The sequence below is a fragment of the Periophthalmus magnuspinnatus genome, chromosome 6 (genome assembly GCF_009829125.3).
Source record: "Periophthalmus magnuspinnatus isolate fPerMag1 chromosome 6, fPerMag1.2.pri, whole genome shotgun sequence".
NCBI lineage: Eukaryota > Metazoa > Chordata > Actinopteri > Gobiiformes > Gobiidae > Periophthalmus > Periophthalmus magnuspinnatus.
This window is the reverse complement of record NC_047131.1, coordinates 12,990,715-13,009,935: the sequence shown is the minus strand read 5'-3', so window position 1 is coordinate 13,009,935 and position 19,221 is coordinate 12,990,715. Positions and strand designations below refer to the sequence as shown.

General features: G+C 41.0%; 2 protein-coding genes across 2 annotated transcripts in view; one reads left to right on the top strand and one right to left on the bottom strand.

Annotated features, from left to right (window-relative positions):
- Nucleotides 1–282: 282 nt before the first annotated feature.
- On the top strand, nucleotides 283–14,298 carry synm (synemin, intermediate filament protein). Its single transcript, XM_033968768.2, has 6 exons — nucleotides 283–867; nucleotides 2,131–2,482; nucleotides 5,139–5,263; nucleotides 7,535–7,611; nucleotides 8,283–9,517; nucleotides 10,952–14,298. The coding sequence occupies exons 1-6, from the start codon at nucleotides 407–409 to the stop codon at nucleotides 11,510–11,512; spliced, it is 2,811 nt and encodes a 936-aa protein (XP_033824659.1). The 5' UTR covers nucleotides 283–406; the 3' UTR covers nucleotides 11,513–14,298.
- ttc23 (tetratricopeptide repeat domain 23) overlaps nucleotides 14,252–19,221 on the bottom strand; it is a 27,319-nt gene continuing 22,349 nt past the window's right edge. Inside the window, exons 11-12 of the mRNA XM_033968156.2 lie at nucleotides 16,164–16,246; nucleotides 14,252–14,774 (exon numbers count right to left, since the gene is read on the bottom strand). Coding sequence (XP_033824047.1) covers nucleotides 14,699–14,774; nucleotides 16,164–16,246 — 159 coding nt within the window. The 3' untranslated portion in view covers nucleotides 14,252–14,698. The remainder of the gene's footprint in view (nucleotides 14,775–16,163; nucleotides 16,247–19,221) is intronic.

Sequence of the window (19,221 nt, the reverse complement as noted above, 5' to 3'; positions counted from 1 at the left end):
TAGTCATCATTTATTTTCCATTATCACGGATCAATATGTCCTACAGGAGCCTATAGCCAATATTGTCTCGTCAGCTTTACCAAAACACTGCTTCACATATTCCTCCACCTCGTTGCTTGTAGCCAGCCCTGCGCTGTGATCCTTGGGCCTGTGTTATGTCACAAAATTCTGTTCGGAGCAGCCTCGTCCCTCTTCGGCTTTTTCCGGAGACACTCGGGCCTCGCCTCTTCTCCAGACCGCGCCTTCCTCCTCCGTCTCCTCCCTCTGCACTTGTCCGAGCCCAAACCGCGCTGTCCGTGAACCACATCCTAGATTCGCCTCTGCTCCGGCGCTCATGAGGACCGTCACCTCTTCCTCAAGCTAAAGCTCTTACTCCAAACTATTTTTAAAACCCAAATTTCACAAAATGCTGCCTTTTACGCGAACTTTCGAGCCGGAGAAGCGCCAGTTGCAGGAGCTTAACTGCAGATTGGCTCAATATTTAAACCGGACTAAGCAACTGGAGCAAGAAAACGCGAGTCTAATTAGAGAAATAAGCGAGCTGAGGCAGGCTAAGAGCGCGCAGTGGGAGCCCCAGTACAAAGCGGAGATGCGGGACCTGAGGCGCACGATGGAGCGGCTGTCGTTGGAGCGGTCCCAGGCGGAGATGGAGAGGGAGAAGATATGGCGAGAGTTGCAGACGGTCCAGGCACTTTGCAGCGAGCAGACGGGCGTCTGCAGGGACATCAGCGGGGAGCTCCGGGGATGCGAGAAAGAGCTGACAATGGCCCACAAAACCAACGGGGAACTGCAACAGAAACTGGTCCAGCTACAGGAGGAGTGCAGGCGCTTGGAAGAGGCGCACAAGCAGGAGATACTGCGACTCAGGTGGGCCGGGAGTCACTGGGGCCGTCATAGGGTACAGCTGTCGCGATAACACGTTTTCCAGTGAGATGTGTTATATTGCTTTAAAATATCATGATAAATGGAATTATTAAAGGTACTTGTTGCTACTGACGCAATATTCTTAAAGAAGATAATCCAATTAAACGGATCATCTTAATTAAAAGGTCCTATATTACGCAAAATTGACTCTTGCAAGGTTTTTGCCATGCTAGAAAAATAGATGATGTTACCTCATCAGGAACATACCTGGAGTTGTGTTTTGTTTCATTTACACATGTTTGAGTGATCCTTTATTATTAATCTGTCCACATCTCCAACACTCAATATGCTCTGTTCCACCTTGTGATGTCACAAAATGGTAGTTTTCAACAGCTCCTTTTACCTTCAGTAGAGATTGGCAGTTCCAGATTTGAAATAATCCAGATGATTCTAGTGAAGGTGTCTGGAGTTTAAAAATACAGAGAAGCATTTCCTGTACAGTATTACCACATGACATCACAAAGTGAGTGTTTTCTGTCTGAGAAAAGAACTTAGCCTAAATATGCAGAATGAAACAAAGCACAACGCTAGGTATGTTTTTGATGAAAAAACATAATATAGACCAGAAAATACCATAATATGGGGATTTTAAATACAAAAGCTGCAACATTACGAAACTTTGTGTTTTCTTGTAACAAGCTAAATAGTAAATATGCATGTTTAAGCAGTAGGACTTTGTTAGGTGTCAGCTGACTGCTGTGATGTGTCTCTTATCCTTGTGTTATTAATTAATTATTTATTATTTTATTTGTATTTTAAGGATTTATTTGGAATGAAATGATTTAGGTGAAGATTTGCGAGTTTCCTATTACTTTTCTGTAGTTTTTTCATGCACTCCTGTGCAGGTGTAGTCTTGTGAGTGCAGTTTGGGTCAGATACACTGAGATACGTAATTGCCATGCCCCTTTTTTGGGTGACTAATCGATTAGCAGTACATGTCTTTAACAACAATTTAGTCAACTGCAGCCCTAATATGGCATTAAAATGACCTATCTAACATTTATTCAATTACAAGTGTTAATATAGTAAACAATACTTTGAAAAACATGCATTCTTATTCTGGGCACCACTCCACAGATCTGACCTAGTGATGTCTCCTGCTTGTCCGGCTTGTTTAATACCATACTGTAGAACTTTCCCACAAAACATTAACCAAAAATGTTATTTAGTGCAGCTTTAACATCTGACATTGATCCATCTCTCCAGGCATCAGGTGGAGACCCGGATGACCCCCTCTCATTATATGAGAATCCAAAGTTCCCATGGGCCCCTGCTCCCTCCCGTTACTGTGGAGGACGTCCAGGACTACGCCTTTGGGCTCTCTGAGGGCTGGGTCAAGACCTTTGATATGTACCAGCAGAAGGTGGAGGAGATGGAGAAGGCCATCAGGGAGGACCAGGCTCGCATGTGTGACCTCCAGAGGGAGAAGGAGATGTACGCCACCCAGCTGGAGAGGATCCGAGCCCAGGCCGAGCACCAGGGACAGGAGCAGATGAGGCTGGAGCAGGAGATGGTCAGCATGCAGGAGAAGTTCCACCTGGACTGTGAAGAGTATCAGGTAAACTACAGGCCAGAGTAGGACTAGTACTGAGGTAGCAGTCGTACTTGTCCTGGTTTGACACTGACATGCACTCCCTCTTTCACACATGCACACACATACAAGCACACTGTACAGCTCTATCTTACAGCTATCAGAATCTCAATGTTTACAGTTTTGATCCCTGGTGTGATAGACAGGGCTGTGTGTGTCACTGCAGCTCTCCTCCCTCCTCTTCTCCATAAGTTTACAGCACACCCTCTGTCTGTCACAGAGCCGAGCTTGTGGAGAAGTTGCCCTTTATCCACTGCAGAAGTGTGTGGAGGTTGTTTACAGCCATGGAGCTGTGTAAAAAATAAAGCAAGATGATTGGTATCCACTGAAGGTATTACTATTAGTGATCCTGGACTGATAAATATGAGTATTTTTTGGGGAATATTCTGTACAGGATTCAGGACGAGGTTAAAATTTCACTATTGTCCCAACATATTCTGGATGTCTAGTGACCCTAGTCATACCTCACGTGAAAGCTCAGAACCTCCAGAATTCACTCAGTGAGCTGCAGAGGCTGCACTAGCACTGATTAATGATTTGTTGCAGGTGCTGGGGTTAAGGTAGTGAGGATTCAGATCAGAGAGAGCCCTTTTAAGTTTAAACCAGCTGGATTTCAACGTTCAAACTGACAACCCAAATTATAACATACAACCTGATCATCATGTCACAATGTTAATATAGTGAGTGAGCTCATCACTCATAATGATCTGATTAATCATGTATGTATTGTCTGTTTGGACATTTCTTTCATGGAGTTGCATTAGCTTTACCATCGCAGACATTGACAAATTCATAAACATAAATTCAGTCTATTTAAAGCAGTGGTCAAGGAGGCTGGTGAGAATCTGCTCTAAATGGAAACACATGGCTACGTAATAAGCACAATGTTCCTTTACCCTTGAGCAGAGGGAGGGAGGGGCCAGTCCCTCTGAGGACACGCCCACAGATGCTCCACAGCTGGCTCCTACTCCATCTCAAGAATATGCAAGACATGTTGTAGTTCATGAAAGCTTTTTATAATATTTAGAAACCTTTGCATTAATATTTAATGTGTTAAAAGAAAATCTAAAGAAAATGTTGAACTGCATTTTTCTGTTCTGTTGTGGAATGAATAGAATGCTGTTATGTTGCTTCCACAACATTCTGACACTACATATTCTCTACTACTGGCCCCACCTCTTCAGAGTGGCGTTTCACCATCACAGTTTTTTATGTGTTCTGTGAAATGGTGGTGTCCTGGAGTTGACCTGAGCTGCTAAAAAGCACCTCCCTCTCCTCCTCCTCATCCTTCTCCTCCTCCTCCTCCTCTCTGCTCTTTACTGGCTCCACCATCCCAGCAGCACTTAAACCTATTAGCCTGCACACACAGACTGACAAATCCCCATAAGCTCCACCATAGAGCCAAGCAGGGCAGGGCAGGCACAGGCAGGAAGAGCTGCTAGCTACAGCTAAGAGTGGAAACTATGTGTTTAAAATACTGTATAGCTAATAATGTACAGAAGAGAAAAGTTTTGTAAAAATGACATGGTGGTGGGAAAGAATACCTCCATGAGTGCATCATATGGACATTGATCATAGGAGTGATAGTGAATAAACAGGCAGAAGGATGCTAAGACTGGAGCTGCCAGACATCTGATGTGTAGGTTAAGAGCTGTAAAGGTTTTTGTAATTAACCAGTAGTAGTAGTGGTATTCTGCACACAAACACTTTTCAATGTACATATTAAACAACTTAAATCATGTTATAATTTGGAGATTAAATCACAAGATTGATTAAAAAAAAAATCACCTAATGAAAGAAACAAGTCCACTGTCCAAATTAGAAAACTGTGGTGCTCAATTTGGAGCTGATGTTGCTGGAAATGTCACCACAACAATGAAACATGGAATTGTTGGTCCATCCTATGGATAGCTGCAGATGACTAGCGAGTAGTAAATTGTTTTTTGTTTTTTTTTGTGCAAACACGGCTATGCGACACTGCTGAAGCCTATGTGTATCACTAACCATAGAAAATAAAGAGAAGGAAGTAAGTACGGAGCAGTGGATGTATACCGGTGGTGAAACGAGGGTAGATTGGAGCAGTGACATCTTGAATATGGAAGAAAACAGATTACTCAAACATGCATGAATCACTCTAAAAATAACTTCAGAGGGTAAATGAGAAGGGAAACGACTAAAACATGGTTAAAAGCTCTGAAAAGTCAATTTTGCAGAATAGGTCTGCTTTAAAGCCCCACTATAGAACTTAACAGTGTTTTGGTTTTTTCACTTTGGACCTTTTTTTGCACTGAAAACATAAAAACTTGAATCCTTTCTGTGAGGAGACTTGCATCTTCACAAACCTTATTTGGCCTAAAGGAGGTTTCCTCCTGCTTGTTTCCATGGAAATGTAGTCCTTGTGGCTATAATATTCTACAATATTGCATAAAACATATCCATTTCGATGTAGAACGTTCTGTTGTAAGTATGGTTTTAATGTTCTATTTCCATGGAATCATGCAGGTAACGTGCCACGTCCAGAAAGTTACACAATATAGTTTAGTAGCAATGTGAAATGAAAAGTAGTTGACCTGTTCTATACTGAATTGACACTCAAAAACAGATCTGTGTTTGTGCCTGTCAGATGGTGATCGATCAGCTGCAGAGAGAGAGAGACCTGATGGCCCACAACATGGAGCAGAAGATGGTAGAACATCAGCAGCTCCTGCAGCTCAAGATGGACCTGGGTCTGGAGCTGGCTGCATACAGGTCAGAAGATACACCACACCGCTCATATATGTGCACGTTTACTTCAGGTCAAATGAGTCAGTGGTGAAACTGAGTGAGTGCTGAGTACTGAAAATGTGTATGCAAGTAAAAGTACAGTTTCATGGCTAAAGATTAACCAAAGTACTGCTGCAAAATTTGTACTTAAAAAAAGTACAGATGAAAAATAGTGCTCAACAATCAGCTTAATTTGAATGTAATTTTTTGTGGCTTTTATATTAGTCTTAAAAGAATGAACAGGTTGAGTTGTTTTACACCACAACCCTCATATTCTGAGAGTAGGCAATGCAGTGCGGGCTTGTGTTTATTGGTACAGAAAGGAGCAAGGACAGGTGGGAACCAACCAGACTGGCAGCCTCTCTTCGTCAGTCTGCCCCAGGAAACTATGGCTACAATAATATACTTACCACCACCGAATGTGGAGGGAATGAATAATTCACTGTAAAGCACTTTGGATTACTTGAAAGATGCTATATAAATCCACTTCTACTCAATCTATAGTAACATGAGTATTTGTTATTAGTTACTTTCCCTCCCTTCAAATGACACTAGTCAGGGCACTAGTCTAACACTACAGGTCACAAGACAAAGGACATTAAAGCTACAACCTGGTTATATCAGCAAGAGCATCTGACTTAGCTATAAATATCTTATTAGAACATTTGTATGTGTAGTTAAGACTGGATGATAAGGCTAAAAACATATTCACAATCTCTTTCCTCATATTGATCAGTCCCGCTTATTCTAGTTTTTCAATTTGATTTTTTACTTATGAAAAACAAACAAGAAGTATTATAATATTTGCCATTTAACATACACATGTCTTCTTCCAAAGTCCTCCATCAGCTTCAAACCACATGCTTTTACTGACAGAAAATTGGCTGTAAACCTCTCCAAGATAGAAAATGATACTGGATCTTGATTTGATTAAAATGTGATTAATTGCAGAGCCCATCTTGTAGTGTCTTAGGCAATATCTCTTGTCTGTTGCTAATCCAGAAAGAATGACAGAAGCCAGTAGAGCACTAAAGATTGATTACAGTCCTAATTAGGCCTGTAACTAATCGTTCTGCCAATACTTCATGATTAAAATGGCAGGTAATCATGTGAGTCTACACGGTATACAACTACATGAAGCTGTCAGTTCTATAGATTTACTGCTCAGTCTTGGGCATATAATTTTCTTTTAGCGTTGTACATGTTTCAGTATCTATCTATTGCAATTACGAAGTTGTGTTTTGTTTCATTTTCGCACATATTTAACATACAAACCTTGCAAATTTTGGCTGTGTACTTCTCTCAAACACTCTGTTCCACCTTGTGATGTCATGTGGTAAAACAGGAAGAGCTCCACTGTATTTTTAAACTCCATACAACCTCACTAGAATCATTTGGATGATTTCAGTACTTGAATTTCTAAACTCTAATGAACTAAAGGTAAAAGGTAGCTGTTAATTTGAAAACTACCACTGACATCACAAAGCAGAGTAGAGCATTTTGAGCTCTGGAGATGTAGACACACTAATAATAAACAACTCCGTGTATATTTTTGATGAGGTAACATCATTATGATATGACTTGAAAGCTCACAAGAAGAGAGAATTCTGTGTAATATAGGACTTTTAAAGGTTCTGTGTATTTAAACAAAATTTACATATACAGATTTGTTACTATGGAGATGTTATAGCTGGTTCACATTTAAGTAATACCTTTAAAAATGATATTATTTCACATTTTGCCTAAATTGTGTACATTTATAAAGAGTGTCTGTGCGTGCATCTTGGTTTGGCACATTCCTTGTTTATGGAGTTGTTCAGTATTGGAACATGCCTTCTGTGAGTTATGACCTCTGCTCGTGTGGTCTGCGTCATCATGAGCCTATTTGGAGTTCACACTGACCTATCAACTGACCATCCCACTGGCCACTGTACTGCCCATTATATACTACAGTCTATCACAGCCAGCTCAGTGCTGCCTGCAGGAGCTGTCCATGGGACTCTAGTTTGGATTATTTTGTTTAATGAGTCATATCCAAACATGGTGAGCTTGTTCAACCTAATTATAACATTTATTATTGTATTGTCAGTGCGTATGCCTTAAAAGGTGAAATTCTTGACTAAGCAGGCGATAGTGGGAGAGGGGTGAGATGGCAGATGCGGATGAGATAGTGCGATTTGTGAGGTAATCTATCATGTTTGAGACACTGTTGTAAATTTGAAGTTTTTCTAAATTATATTTTTGCATTTTTTGCAGGGCGCTTTTGGAGGGGGAGAGGGTCAATCTGGAGGAGTCTCACAGGAGGGCAAACCAGTCAAGAGAAAGAGTCATAGGTATTTATGAAGGATTTATTTTTGTTTATACCAGTTATTCTTTATAAAATTGGGGGTTAAAAAAAATTGCTGACTAACCTAGGAAATGGTGGTTTGAAACTTGACCCATGTTTCTCACAGAATTTGTAGCTTGAAGAGAGTGATAGGAAGACATGTATTATGAACTATAAAGTACTATTTTCAACTTTGTTCTGTGTTGTAGTACACTTAATAATACTTCATAATTAAAACATAATAAAACTATGTTCTTGCAAAAATGGTTGTTGTATCCTAGGCAAGGCGCTTCACCTACATTGCCTAGTATGAAAGTGGTGTGTGTTGGTGATGGTCACATTAGCAGCACTTGTGTCGGTCTGCCCCAGGGCAACTGTGACTACGACAGTACTTACCACCACCGTGTATGGAGTGAATGAATAATACACTGTAAAATGCTTTGGGTGTCTTGAAAGGCACAATATAAATCCAGTGCATTATTATTAAACACATCTTAAAAAACATACTTTCCCATTGTGAGTTGGTTCGCCTCTCCACACATCTGATCCGTAACTTCAGCTGCTTCACCAGAAAAGTTCACCTTTTAAGCTTTTAGTTTTGTTATAATGTTTTTCTCATCATTCTTATATTTGAAATACTTTCTTACTATAAAACAAGTTATCTTTTTGTCATCGCAGAAATCAAGATGCCCCCTCAGCCTTACTCTCCCAGAACCCCCTCCTCGTCCACCCGGCTGCATACCGACTTCAGGCCCTCCCCAGCGGCTTCCTCTTACAGAAGACCCCCTGTGCCTAGACCCAGCTCTGGAGCCATTAGCCCCTCTAGGATCGTCCCCATTTCAGTCACCCGCAACCAGAGTCCCGCAGCCAGGAGGGACATGATCTCCTTCACCAAAGCAAGGGCTGCCCAGTCTTCCACCTCCACCACACCATATACCACCAAAAACATCCAACCTGAAGAAATAACTGGGCCAAAAGTATCTATACCCACCCACCAAAGTTCAAAAACCCATACAGAAACAAAAGTGACGGCAAGCAAAAGGAATGTATCAGAGAGCAGAGAAGAAAGAAAGGCATTTGACAATAGCTTGACAAATGGTGGGTCAATGCAACCAAGCACCAAGAAGATACTGGACACTGTGTCTGTTGAGGAGATGATTGAGAAGGCCATCAAACCAGAAGGCTCTGAAGCACCTGGAGAAACCAAAGTCCGCTATCATGTCGAGAAGACCCAGGAAGAAGACGGAACTATGAAAACGCGAATTGTTTTAGAATCGAAGGTTGAAGAAGAGCTGGATGTGTCGAAGGATTCTGATTTAGAGGAATTGCTGCACCAAGGAACTAAGAAGATGTCTCTGGAAGACATCAAGGATACAGCCACAGCAAGTATGATCAAGAATTTGCTAAGTGGGATGAAGGGAGGAGAGGATTTGGGGAACAAGTCGATCAACGTTGAAATTATCGAAGAACCAGTGGAGGGTCTAAGCGATGACGAGGAGGAACCTGAGATCAAGAAGTTACAGACAAGTTATCAAGAGCAAGTATCGACGTATTTTCAAATCGAGGAGTTGGAAAATGCGCCAACTAAAGCCACCAATGAACAATGGAAAGAAGGATTGGGTCAAGTCGAGGAGGTTTCAAGAGAAAGTGATTCGTCCTTCATGTCACAGGATAAGGAACATCGGGAATATTTTGTCTCCACTCCAGATGAATTTTCTGAGCCAGAGGAAGGTGGCGGGATAACGTCATACGGCCACTATGGAATTGTGGATGATCTTTCTGATGAGAGATATTACCAAGACGAGCTGCTCCCACTTAGAGCTACTCCCGATGAGGGCAAAGAGTACAAGTACATGACAGGTGACCGCCCGTCGTTTAAGGAAGGGTTTCCGGAATGCATCATCGAGGAAGAGGTTGGTAGTGGAACTTTGTGTATTTTTTTATAGTTATGTGTTGGGGTTTTCCTGATAGATATGGTCATATTTTGATAGTGCTTTTCTATCTAATACCGCTTTGTGCTCAAAAACATACTGTCAGGCTTTAACCAGGACCAAACCAGGACTCTAGAAGCCATAAACTAGGAACAAATCTGGACTAAACCAGGTCTAAAGCAAGGCCCAAGCAGGAACAATCTATAAACGAATCAGGAGTAAACCAAGTCTAAACCAGGACCTATAACTAACCCAAGGGAAAACCAAGCCCAAACCAGGAATGAACCAGGCGTAATTCAGAACTAAAGCAAGTTTACTCTAAAACAGGACTAAGACAGAATCAAACCAGGATCAAATTATAACTGAAATTGCATTAAGCCAGGTCTATACCAAAATAACTGAATAAGCACAGTAGTAAACCAATGCCAAAGCAGGTCTAAAGCAAGACTGAACCAGAACTGAAGCAGGATTAAACTAGGTTCAAGATAGAATTAACCGGGTATAAACCGGGAGACAAATTTGGACTAAACCAGGGCTAAAGGAGATCCAAGTAAACCAGGACTAAACCAATTAACTAGGTCTTATCCAGGACTAAACCAAAACCAAACCAGACCAGAACCAAACCAGAACTAGACCTGAACCAAAGAAAAAACAGATTTAATGCAGGCCTAGGAGTAGGGCTTAACGAGAAATAAACCAGGTTTAATCCAGTACTAAATCAGGTCTACTCTAAACCATAACTAAAGCAGGACTACACCTGAACAGCAGGACTAAAGAAGAACTAAAACAGGTGAGCAACAACAAACCAGGAGAAAATTTGAACGAAACCAGCTCTAAAGCAAGACTCAGACGCCATAAACCAGGATCAAACTAGAGATAAAACAAGATTTAACCCAGTCAAAACTAAGGATGTCTTCATACTTGCACACATCACATCAAAATTGGGATTGAATTGGGGACTAAAACTAAAACTAAGCCAAGACTAGAACAGACACATGAACAGACGCATAAACCACATCAAAATTGTTACTAAACTGGGACTAAATTTATAACAGGACTAAGCCAGGACTAGAACAAGATTAAACCAAGTCTATATCTGAACTAACTGTGAATACACCCTCAAATGAAACTAAACCCTGAATTTAACCTGGACTAGACCATGACAAAACCAAGACTGTGATGAGATGTTGTTATGATATCAAAATCTCAAGCTCTATACTAAGGGATAGATTCGATACCACAATAATAAAAAAACACTCTTTATTTACAGAATATAATTTTTCTACGTTTTCAATCATAGTGCTGTCTTTTGTATTACATTATATCTGTCTAATCCCTCAGTCATCCAGGTAGGTTCCATAGTGGCGTGTATGAAGTTTGACGGTATCTAATAAAATAATATCTTGTCCATTGCAGGTTCGTGTTTCACCAGTCGTGCAAAGTTCCGTTCTGGAATTTCTTCGCGAGGACTCGTTGGAACCGAAAGAGCAGCTGAAAGGAGCTCTGGAGCAGCTACAGGAATCCGTGTCTGGCCCTTTGAAGGAGGAGCTCGCCTACCTGACCAAACTCAGCCGTGAGAGCCCAGACAAAGTAGATGTCCGCAAGGTTTCCCAGTCCAGCGATGACGGCACCATGACCATTGTAGCGGAACTCAACGTCTCTCAAACCTTGGAGGAGTCCGGTTTGCTGGACGAAAGCGGAGATCTTTCTGATGAGCATATCATGGCGGCGTTGAGAGGAGCAGGTCTGGAGAAGGCGTTCCAGAGCGGAGCCGGCGGAGGGTACAGCATCAAGGTGTCGACGGAGGAGGAGGAGCACGGATTTGGAGACATCTCCGAGAAGGACATCATGGAGAAGCTGATGAGAGGAGAGATGTCCCACAGCTATGAAGTTCAGGGAGGTTCAGAGGACGAGGCGGCTGGAGGCGTTGTGAAGGAGCAGAGGATTGTGTATCTGGAAAGTCCATCAGATGATTAGGACACTATGGGTTTGAGATAGCACTTAGAGGAGAAGTAATGCTTGTGAGAAAATGTTAACTTTCGTACATTGTTTTTTTGAGCTAGAGTGATGTACACTTTAAAGGCGCACTATGTAACATTTCTAGTGGAGGGTTTGCCACATGCTTGTCTCTATCTATGGAGATCTTATTGCTTTGCCTGGAAAGTTCCACAGTACCTATTTATCTTCAGGGACACAAACAAGTGATCCCCACTAAGTCAGACTACAGGTTTGATCTGCGAAAAGCTGATACCCCTCACAGTAGGAATGCACGTTTTATATGGTATTTTTGAGCAATAAAAGCATCTGTAATGGAATAAAGGCGGGTGGCGTAGCCTTCACCAGAAAATTTTCATAGTGCACCTTTAATTTTGCTTCACGTTATAGTAAAAAAGTGATCCTTCATAGATTGATTATTGCAATAATTTACTAGTCAGTGGTCTGTGTGTCAGAGTCGGAAAGTGACGCGAACAAAAAGGTGATATTATGGTGAAATTCTAAAAAAAAGTCTAAAAGCTCATTAGTAAAACTGGCATATTTAAGATAACAGCTAAAATAACAGCATTTTTTCATCTGGTTATGCTGAAATGACAGTTATTAATTTGATGATATACTGTGCAGCCCTAATTTATAACTACATGGTTATTAATGGGACATCCTCTAAAATATGTGAGTGCTTTTTAAATCAAAAGCAGACATTTTTCAAATATTGTGCACTAAACCCCCTTTTGCAAAATATTAATTATTATTTTAATTGCAAAAAAAGCAAATTTGTCAGCTACACTGTCAAAAATCTTTCTCTTAAAAATAATAGATTTAAGTCATAAAGTGCAAGAAAAGGGCAGTTGGATGAGTAAGAATTAAAAACTATTATAGCTTTTACACTGGTGTTTTACTAATGCTCTGAATTTGAATTGACTTTGGCTACTCTTGTGGTGGAGGTCTCTTTGGTTATTGTTTTTCATGGCGTTTTTTGAGCAACTGAATCACTCATAATTGAATCAGTGCAGCTGAGGTTCATGAAAAGTTGCGTAGTACACCTTTGCTGTCATATTATCTGCTGACAGCGCTATACAGGGGTCTTAAACTTTACTTGTTTCTAGATCTCAAATATATTTTTGTACTAACCTGGTGTACAGCTTAACCGGCTCTTCCGTCTCTGTCATGGCTGCCACGTTTTTGATGCCTCACCTAAGCACTGTGCAGCACTTGTAACATTGTTGAAATGTTATGCACTATATCCATGTCTTATTATGAGTTTACTACAATATTTTAGACTCCCTGTAGTTAAACATTGAGCTGGAGGACTGCTCAGAATTATATGGTGGAATTTGCTGTCAGATTGCAGATTTATTGACCTGATTTATGGTTAATATCTTTGTAATTACTGGGCCTATCCACATGAAACAACGACAGTAGCTTCATTATTCAACCCAAAGATGTGATTGTTGTCGGATGAATAGACGTTAAGCCATAAGATTAATATGAGAAGCTTGTGGAGTCAATCCCAAACAAATAGCCCAATGATGATGAAACATTTGTGGATCATAAGTTTGGGTATTTCTTTCAAAAATAGTGAGTCTTCCAACGAGTTATATAGGCCCCTGCCCTCCATCAGAAATCATGACATCAAATTATAACAACCTCTTTGAGTTCAAGTCAGTGCCGTTGGGGTCTTAATATCACTAACAAAGCTGGATAGAACAAAATGCATGTTTTTAAAGTTCATAGGTTTGGACAAATGACTTCATCTACTTTATTATCATATTGTCAATGTGTATTTTATCATCAGTGTCTCACAAGTTAAGCTTTGGATGTCAGTACAGTAATATGTTCATTTATACAATTGTTTACAAGAAATCTGCTAAATTATTGGGTATATTCAGTAGTTCTTGACCAAACCAAATACCAGAAAATGATAATAAGCTTGTAATTAAAAATAGAGCATAATGTGATCTTTCTGTAATGTTTGTTTTAGTCAGATATTAAAGCCACAGTATATAACTTTCCCCCCCAAAATTAACTATAATAAAAGCATGTTTCTTCATTATGGATGTTTTTATTGCACTGAAAAACAGAAAAAAACATGCATCCTTATCCTGGGCAGTCTTGCATCTCCACAAACCTGACTCCTATGTGACCTGGAGGAGGGCCTGCTCCTGCTTGTTGCCATGGATTTGTTCTTCCTTTAGTACAGTATGGAATAAAAACATCTATTTCCATGGAGAATGTTTCTAAATACGGTATGATTTTAACTTTGTTTCGATGGAATCCTGAAGGTGACTTCCCACATCTAGAAAGTTGCATACTATTGCTTTAACTTTGTCTGCTAATAAATAAAAACAAATTGGCATTAAACAAAAACGACAAAACTGAACCAAAACAACATTTTTAAGATATTCATTTTTAATACCATCTCTTGTTGAATCTGTTCACGTGTGTTGTCAGTTGGGAGACTTGGCTTTGGTCTTGGACTGGCTCCGGCCTGGTTCCTGACCTGGACTATTTCTGGCCTTGAGCTTAGATGTGTTTGTGCCAAGACAGATACGTGACTGCACTCTGCTCTCATGGTGTACCCTTAATCCATTATCGCCACTGTTCACTGTGTTCACTATTCAAGAGAACGTCTGTATGTCTGACACTGATGTGCTCCTCTTCACATGGACTGTCACGTTCATCTGGATGTAGAATATATGCACACAATGTACCACAAACTGTGCCATTTCAGAATGTCTTTAATGAGAATAAAACATGAATGTACACAATTTTGGTTTTTTACAGTGCTCTTTTATCATTTTAAACAAGAATATATTACTGTTATCTAGATAGTAGCATTTTTGTAGGAAGTTACTCTAAGACTTAAAGGAAGTGTGTGCATCATCTATTATTTTGAGATTTATCTATTACTGTTTTTTAAAAGAGGCATTACAATCACAACTGAACCTGTGTTGCAGTGCCTTGACCTGCAGATAGAGGACACATACAAGTTTTTCTCATTCTCCTCAGATGTCCTCAAGTGCCCTCAGGTGTCCTTCTGATGTCCTCAGGTATCCTCAGGGGTTGTTCAGATGTCCTCCGATATCCTCATTTGCCCTCAGGTGCCCTTAGTTGTCGTCAGATGTTCTCGGGTGTCCTTCAGTTGTCCTCAGATGTACTCAGATATCCTCAGGTATCCTCAGATGTCCTCAGGTGGACTTTGCTTTGGTGTCGTCTCTGCAGTCTCTCAGTCACCTCTGGAGTCCTGCACACAGAGAGGACTCCAGACTCTACACAGATTTGAGCTGAGGCACTCACATGCAGAAAAAAACATAACCTAAAGATTTAGGATTATACAGATCAACATCATAATCATTAACTGATATCAAATTAATCAATCTTTTTGCATGAGAAACCAAAGAGAGAAGACGGGGAGGGAGGGACAGGAAGAGAGAGGAGGGAAGACAGAGGGGATGGGAGAGAAGTAGGGGAGACATAGAGGGAGAGAGATGGGAGGGAGGATGGAAGACAGAGAGGAACAGAGGAGGGAGACAGGCAGAGAGAGAGAGAGAAGAAGGGAGACAGAGGAGGAGGGGGAGAGAGAAGTAGGAAGACAGGGTTGAGAGAGAAAGGAGAGACAGAAGAGAGAATGTTTTAGAGAGAGAAAAGAAGGGAGAGACAGAGAACGGGAAGGAGAGAGAGAGAGAAAAGGAAAGGGAATTAATGAAACATTCTGCATATACCTTTTCTGAATAAGCCAAGTGCATTGTACTTGTATCCATTAAACTCAAGGTATTTTATAATGGTCATGTAGGAAAATGCATCCTCTGCATTTGACCCATATGTCAATACTACAGGGGTGACCTGTCAGGAGCAGTGGGTGAGACAGCGCAGTGCCCTGGATTTTGGACTATGGTTGGTCAGGAGTAACTAACCTAGGTGAAGGTTTAGTCTGTTGTGTACAGCTGTAGTTGACTAAAGAAATTCTTGGTTGACCAAAGACATGACTAAAGTTCACTGTAGTAGCCAAGCACAAAAACATCTAACCTATATACAGAGAAGTACTAGTAAACAATAAATTTATGACTGAAAACTGCCCAGTCAGTCCCAGAGCTCCAGTTAACTCACTCCAGGCTTTCTCCTCTCTGCTGTGCTACATGAAAATAATTTCAAAGGCCCCGTACAAGATTTTTGCCATGTATATGAGCCTTGCCCCAGGACAGATACATTCCATAAGCAGCTCTTGAAAATAGGTCTGCTGTGTAGTGTCTGCATCTAAATAAAAAAATATTTTACTGTCTGACAATCAGGAAGTGCGCAGTTGGCATGCTAGTTGTTATTGTTTACCCTGACTGCAAAATGCCACTCTGGTCTGTGAGAGAGTTATGAAAAGCGCATATAAACTCATCACTGTGAGTAATTAGGATGCTCAGAATACATAAGGCAGATGAGAAATAACTTAAAATGGACTAGTTCTATTTTTCACATTTTTTAAGATAGTAAAAATGAGGTACAGGTAACTTTAATAAAATAAATACAGCCGTGTGCATGTTTTTAGTCAAGTTCACGTTGCCTAGGAAACTTCTAAGTTGATTTGGCTTATTTTACGGAATGTTCCTTTGCAATGCCCTAAAACAAAAGTGTTAAGAGTTACCAAGCCAACATGTCCACTGCCTTCTGAGACGCTCTGGTTTTCTTGTGGTGTGGACCGAACAGGACACTCTGGATCTCCAAGCACTGAGGAGACAGAGAGAGAGGAGAGAGGAGGGAGAAGAGAGAAGAGGAGGGGAAGAGGGAGAGGGGGATGAAAGATATGGGGGAGGGAGAAAGGATGAGGTGAAGGGGGCAAGGGTAAAGGAAGGGGGAGACAGAGAGAGAGAGGGGATGAAAGAGGTGAGAGATGAAAGACAAGGGAGATGAGAGCAATGTGGGAGAGAAAGGAGAGAGGGAATGAAAGAGAGGGGAAGAGAGAGGCAGAGGAGAAAGGAGAGAGGGTATAAAAGAGGGGAAGAGAGATGCAGAAGAGAAAGAGAGGGAATATAAAAGAGGGGAAGAGAGAACAAGACGAGAAAGGAGAGAGGGAAGAAAAGAGAGGGGAAGAGAGAGGCAGAAGAGAAAGGAGAGAGCGTATAAAAGAGGGGAAGAGATGCAGAAGAGAAAGGAGAGAGAGGATATAAGAAAGGGGAAGAGAGAGGTAGAAGAGAAAGAGAAGGAATAAAAGAGAGGGGAAGAGAAAGGCAGAAGAGAATGGAGAGAGGGAATATAAGAAAGGGGAAGAGAGAGGTAGAAGAGAAAGAGAAGGAATAAAAGAGAGGGGAAGAGAGAGGCAGAAGCGAAAGAGGGGGAATAAAAGAAAGGAGAAGAGAGGCAGAAGAGAATGAAGAGAGGGAATAAAAGAGAGGGGAAGAGAGGCAGAAGAGAAAGGAGAGAGGGAATAAAGGAGAGGGGAAGAGAGAGCAAAAGAGAAAGGAGAGAGGGAATAAAAGACAGGGGAAGAGAGGCAGAAGAGAAAGGAGACGGAATGAAAGACAGAGAGGATAGTGAGAGAGAGGGAGAGAAAAAGAGAAATGGAGGGAGAAGGGGGGGAGAGAGGGTCAGGGCATGACATACACACATTTTTTGTCTTAATTGTAGGGGTTGAACATTTGACCCAATTTATTATGACCAGTTTCACAAGTTAGTAAGTGGTAAATAGATTCAAAAAACATTCAAGATAATTATCCTAGGATTAAACTCATTTTAATTCACACAACTGTTTTTAATATTATTTTCAATGTGACATAAGAACTGCAATACACATGGGGGGATTAGACCGTTTCAACAGCAACAGCTTAAGGACCAAACATCCTAGAATAGCCCTACTCCAATCCAGAGTGTAGATCACTCCTGTCTACCCACTTTGTGTACTTTAGGGACCCAACCATCCACCCTGAGCCAGTGTAACTCAAAGTGAAACTTTAGTGGCCAGCTAAACTAAATGCTAGAGATGGATATGTCTTTATTGGTTTATTATGTTTGGAGATGCTGGCGCTTTAAACCTGACATTAATCATACAGAGTTATCCATAATCAGAATTTACAGTAATTCATTTCACATGTGCTGAGCAGTGACACGTGAAAAACAATGATTTCACAAAGTTGGCTAAACTGTGAGAGAAATATGTAAATTTAAAGCATGTGGGTGCAGTTACTACACAAGGCACACCCACAAGTCACTGAGAGACCTAATGCACAAAGTCTGTCTGGGACCAAAACAAAGAAATCTATTTTTTTATTCTTGAGAAACTGTGTGGTGGCAGTGACTCAGCAATAGAACATTCATCCAAAAACTCAAAGCAGTTCAATCCCAGCTCATACTGTTTTGCAACCCTGGGCAAAACACTTCTAAGTTGCCTTTGCATTCAAAGTACAATACACTTTCATGGAGGATGGTCTGCCCGGCTGTCTCCATGGAGATGTTACTGCTTTATCTGGAGAGTTCCATACACTGGCATTAAACTTGAATGTCTACATGGAGACAAACAGGTGACATCGCTGGGTCAAGTTACAGGTTAGATCTGTGGGGAGGCAAGCCCAATCACAGTAACAATGCATGTTTTGGGGTGACAGTGGACCTGTGGTATGACTATATGTCCATCAACCTGAACATCAGAGGTTTGATTGCTGCTTTGACCAAGTTCTGCAGTCACTTTATGAGTCACTTTGGCCACATTTCCTGGTTTAAAGGTGAGGCTGCCAGTAGCTTACCACCAGTGTGGAGTGAATGAATAATGACCACAGTGTAATGCTTTGAGAGGCTTCGACAAGTCTGTAAAGTGCATTACAAGTTAGAGTCGGGCATTATTTGTTGTTGTTGTTATTATTATTATTATTATTATTTTCAAGAAATAAAAGTTTCAAGAAATAAAAACACCTGTAATGATTGTAATGAACAAGAGCTTGATGGATGTTGAATATTCAACATAAAGCAGCAACACCTGCAAGTAGGTGGTGGACCCCAAAGAAAGGTTACACAGTGCACCATGTTGTCTAAAATGGCATTGTCTTATTATTATGATTTATGCTTATTATTTGTTTAATAGCTGCAGAAATTTTTATCATCATTGACTGAGTACCAATAATGCAATCAATAACTAAGACTGCATTGTTCTACTAGTTTGGTCTTGGATTGTTGCTGAAATAGACTTTCACATAAATCACAGCAGGTTTCAGACGTGGATAATTTGAAAGCTAAAAGTCGCTCTTTCTCCTGGCCCCGCTCCCACTGGTTCTGCTGTGTGTCTTTGTTGCTATGGGCGATGTCATGGAAGTGCTTTTTTCCTCAGTGCCATAACAGGAAAAAGTTTGGAACAAGTGTTAGCATAGGAGCATAATCTTTTGTGCCTTGCAGGCTTCCTTTAGCCCTGCTCAGATGGCCACAGTCTCAGAGAGGGAATTATCAGTGCTGGGTCAGGGGAACAGAGAAGGAGAGGGGTCATGCTGTTATACTTGGAGACCCTCTGTGTAAAAGCATAACAACAACACTATCTCCATAGCAACCGCACTGGGGCAGGTTGGTACTGGTTTAGAGGCCCCCCTTCAGTGGGACATTTTGGAGGTTTGATGCGGAGCAGAAATGAGCTCATAGTTCAAACATATGCAGTCATTTATGGAAAGAGACCTGTTACATAACCATCAGTGTTTCCACTCTACACACAGAAAGTGGACCTGTGT

What these genes read in the sequence shown, in the direction of transcription:
- synm (XM_033968768.2), top strand. Translation starts at nt 407, where the DNA reads ATGCTGCCTTTTACGCGAACTTTCGAGCCGGAGAAGCGCCAGTTGCAG. An exon ending in TGGACTGTGAAGAGTATCAG is followed by an intron (nt 2,483 to 5,138) that starts GTAAACTACAGG and finishes TGTGCCTGTCAG; the next exon opens with ATGGTGATCGATCAGCTGCA. An exon ending in CTGGAGCTGGCTGCATACAG is followed by an intron (nt 5,264 to 7,534) that starts GTCAGAAGATAC and finishes CATTTTTTGCAG; the next exon opens with GGCGCTTTTGGAGGGGGAGA.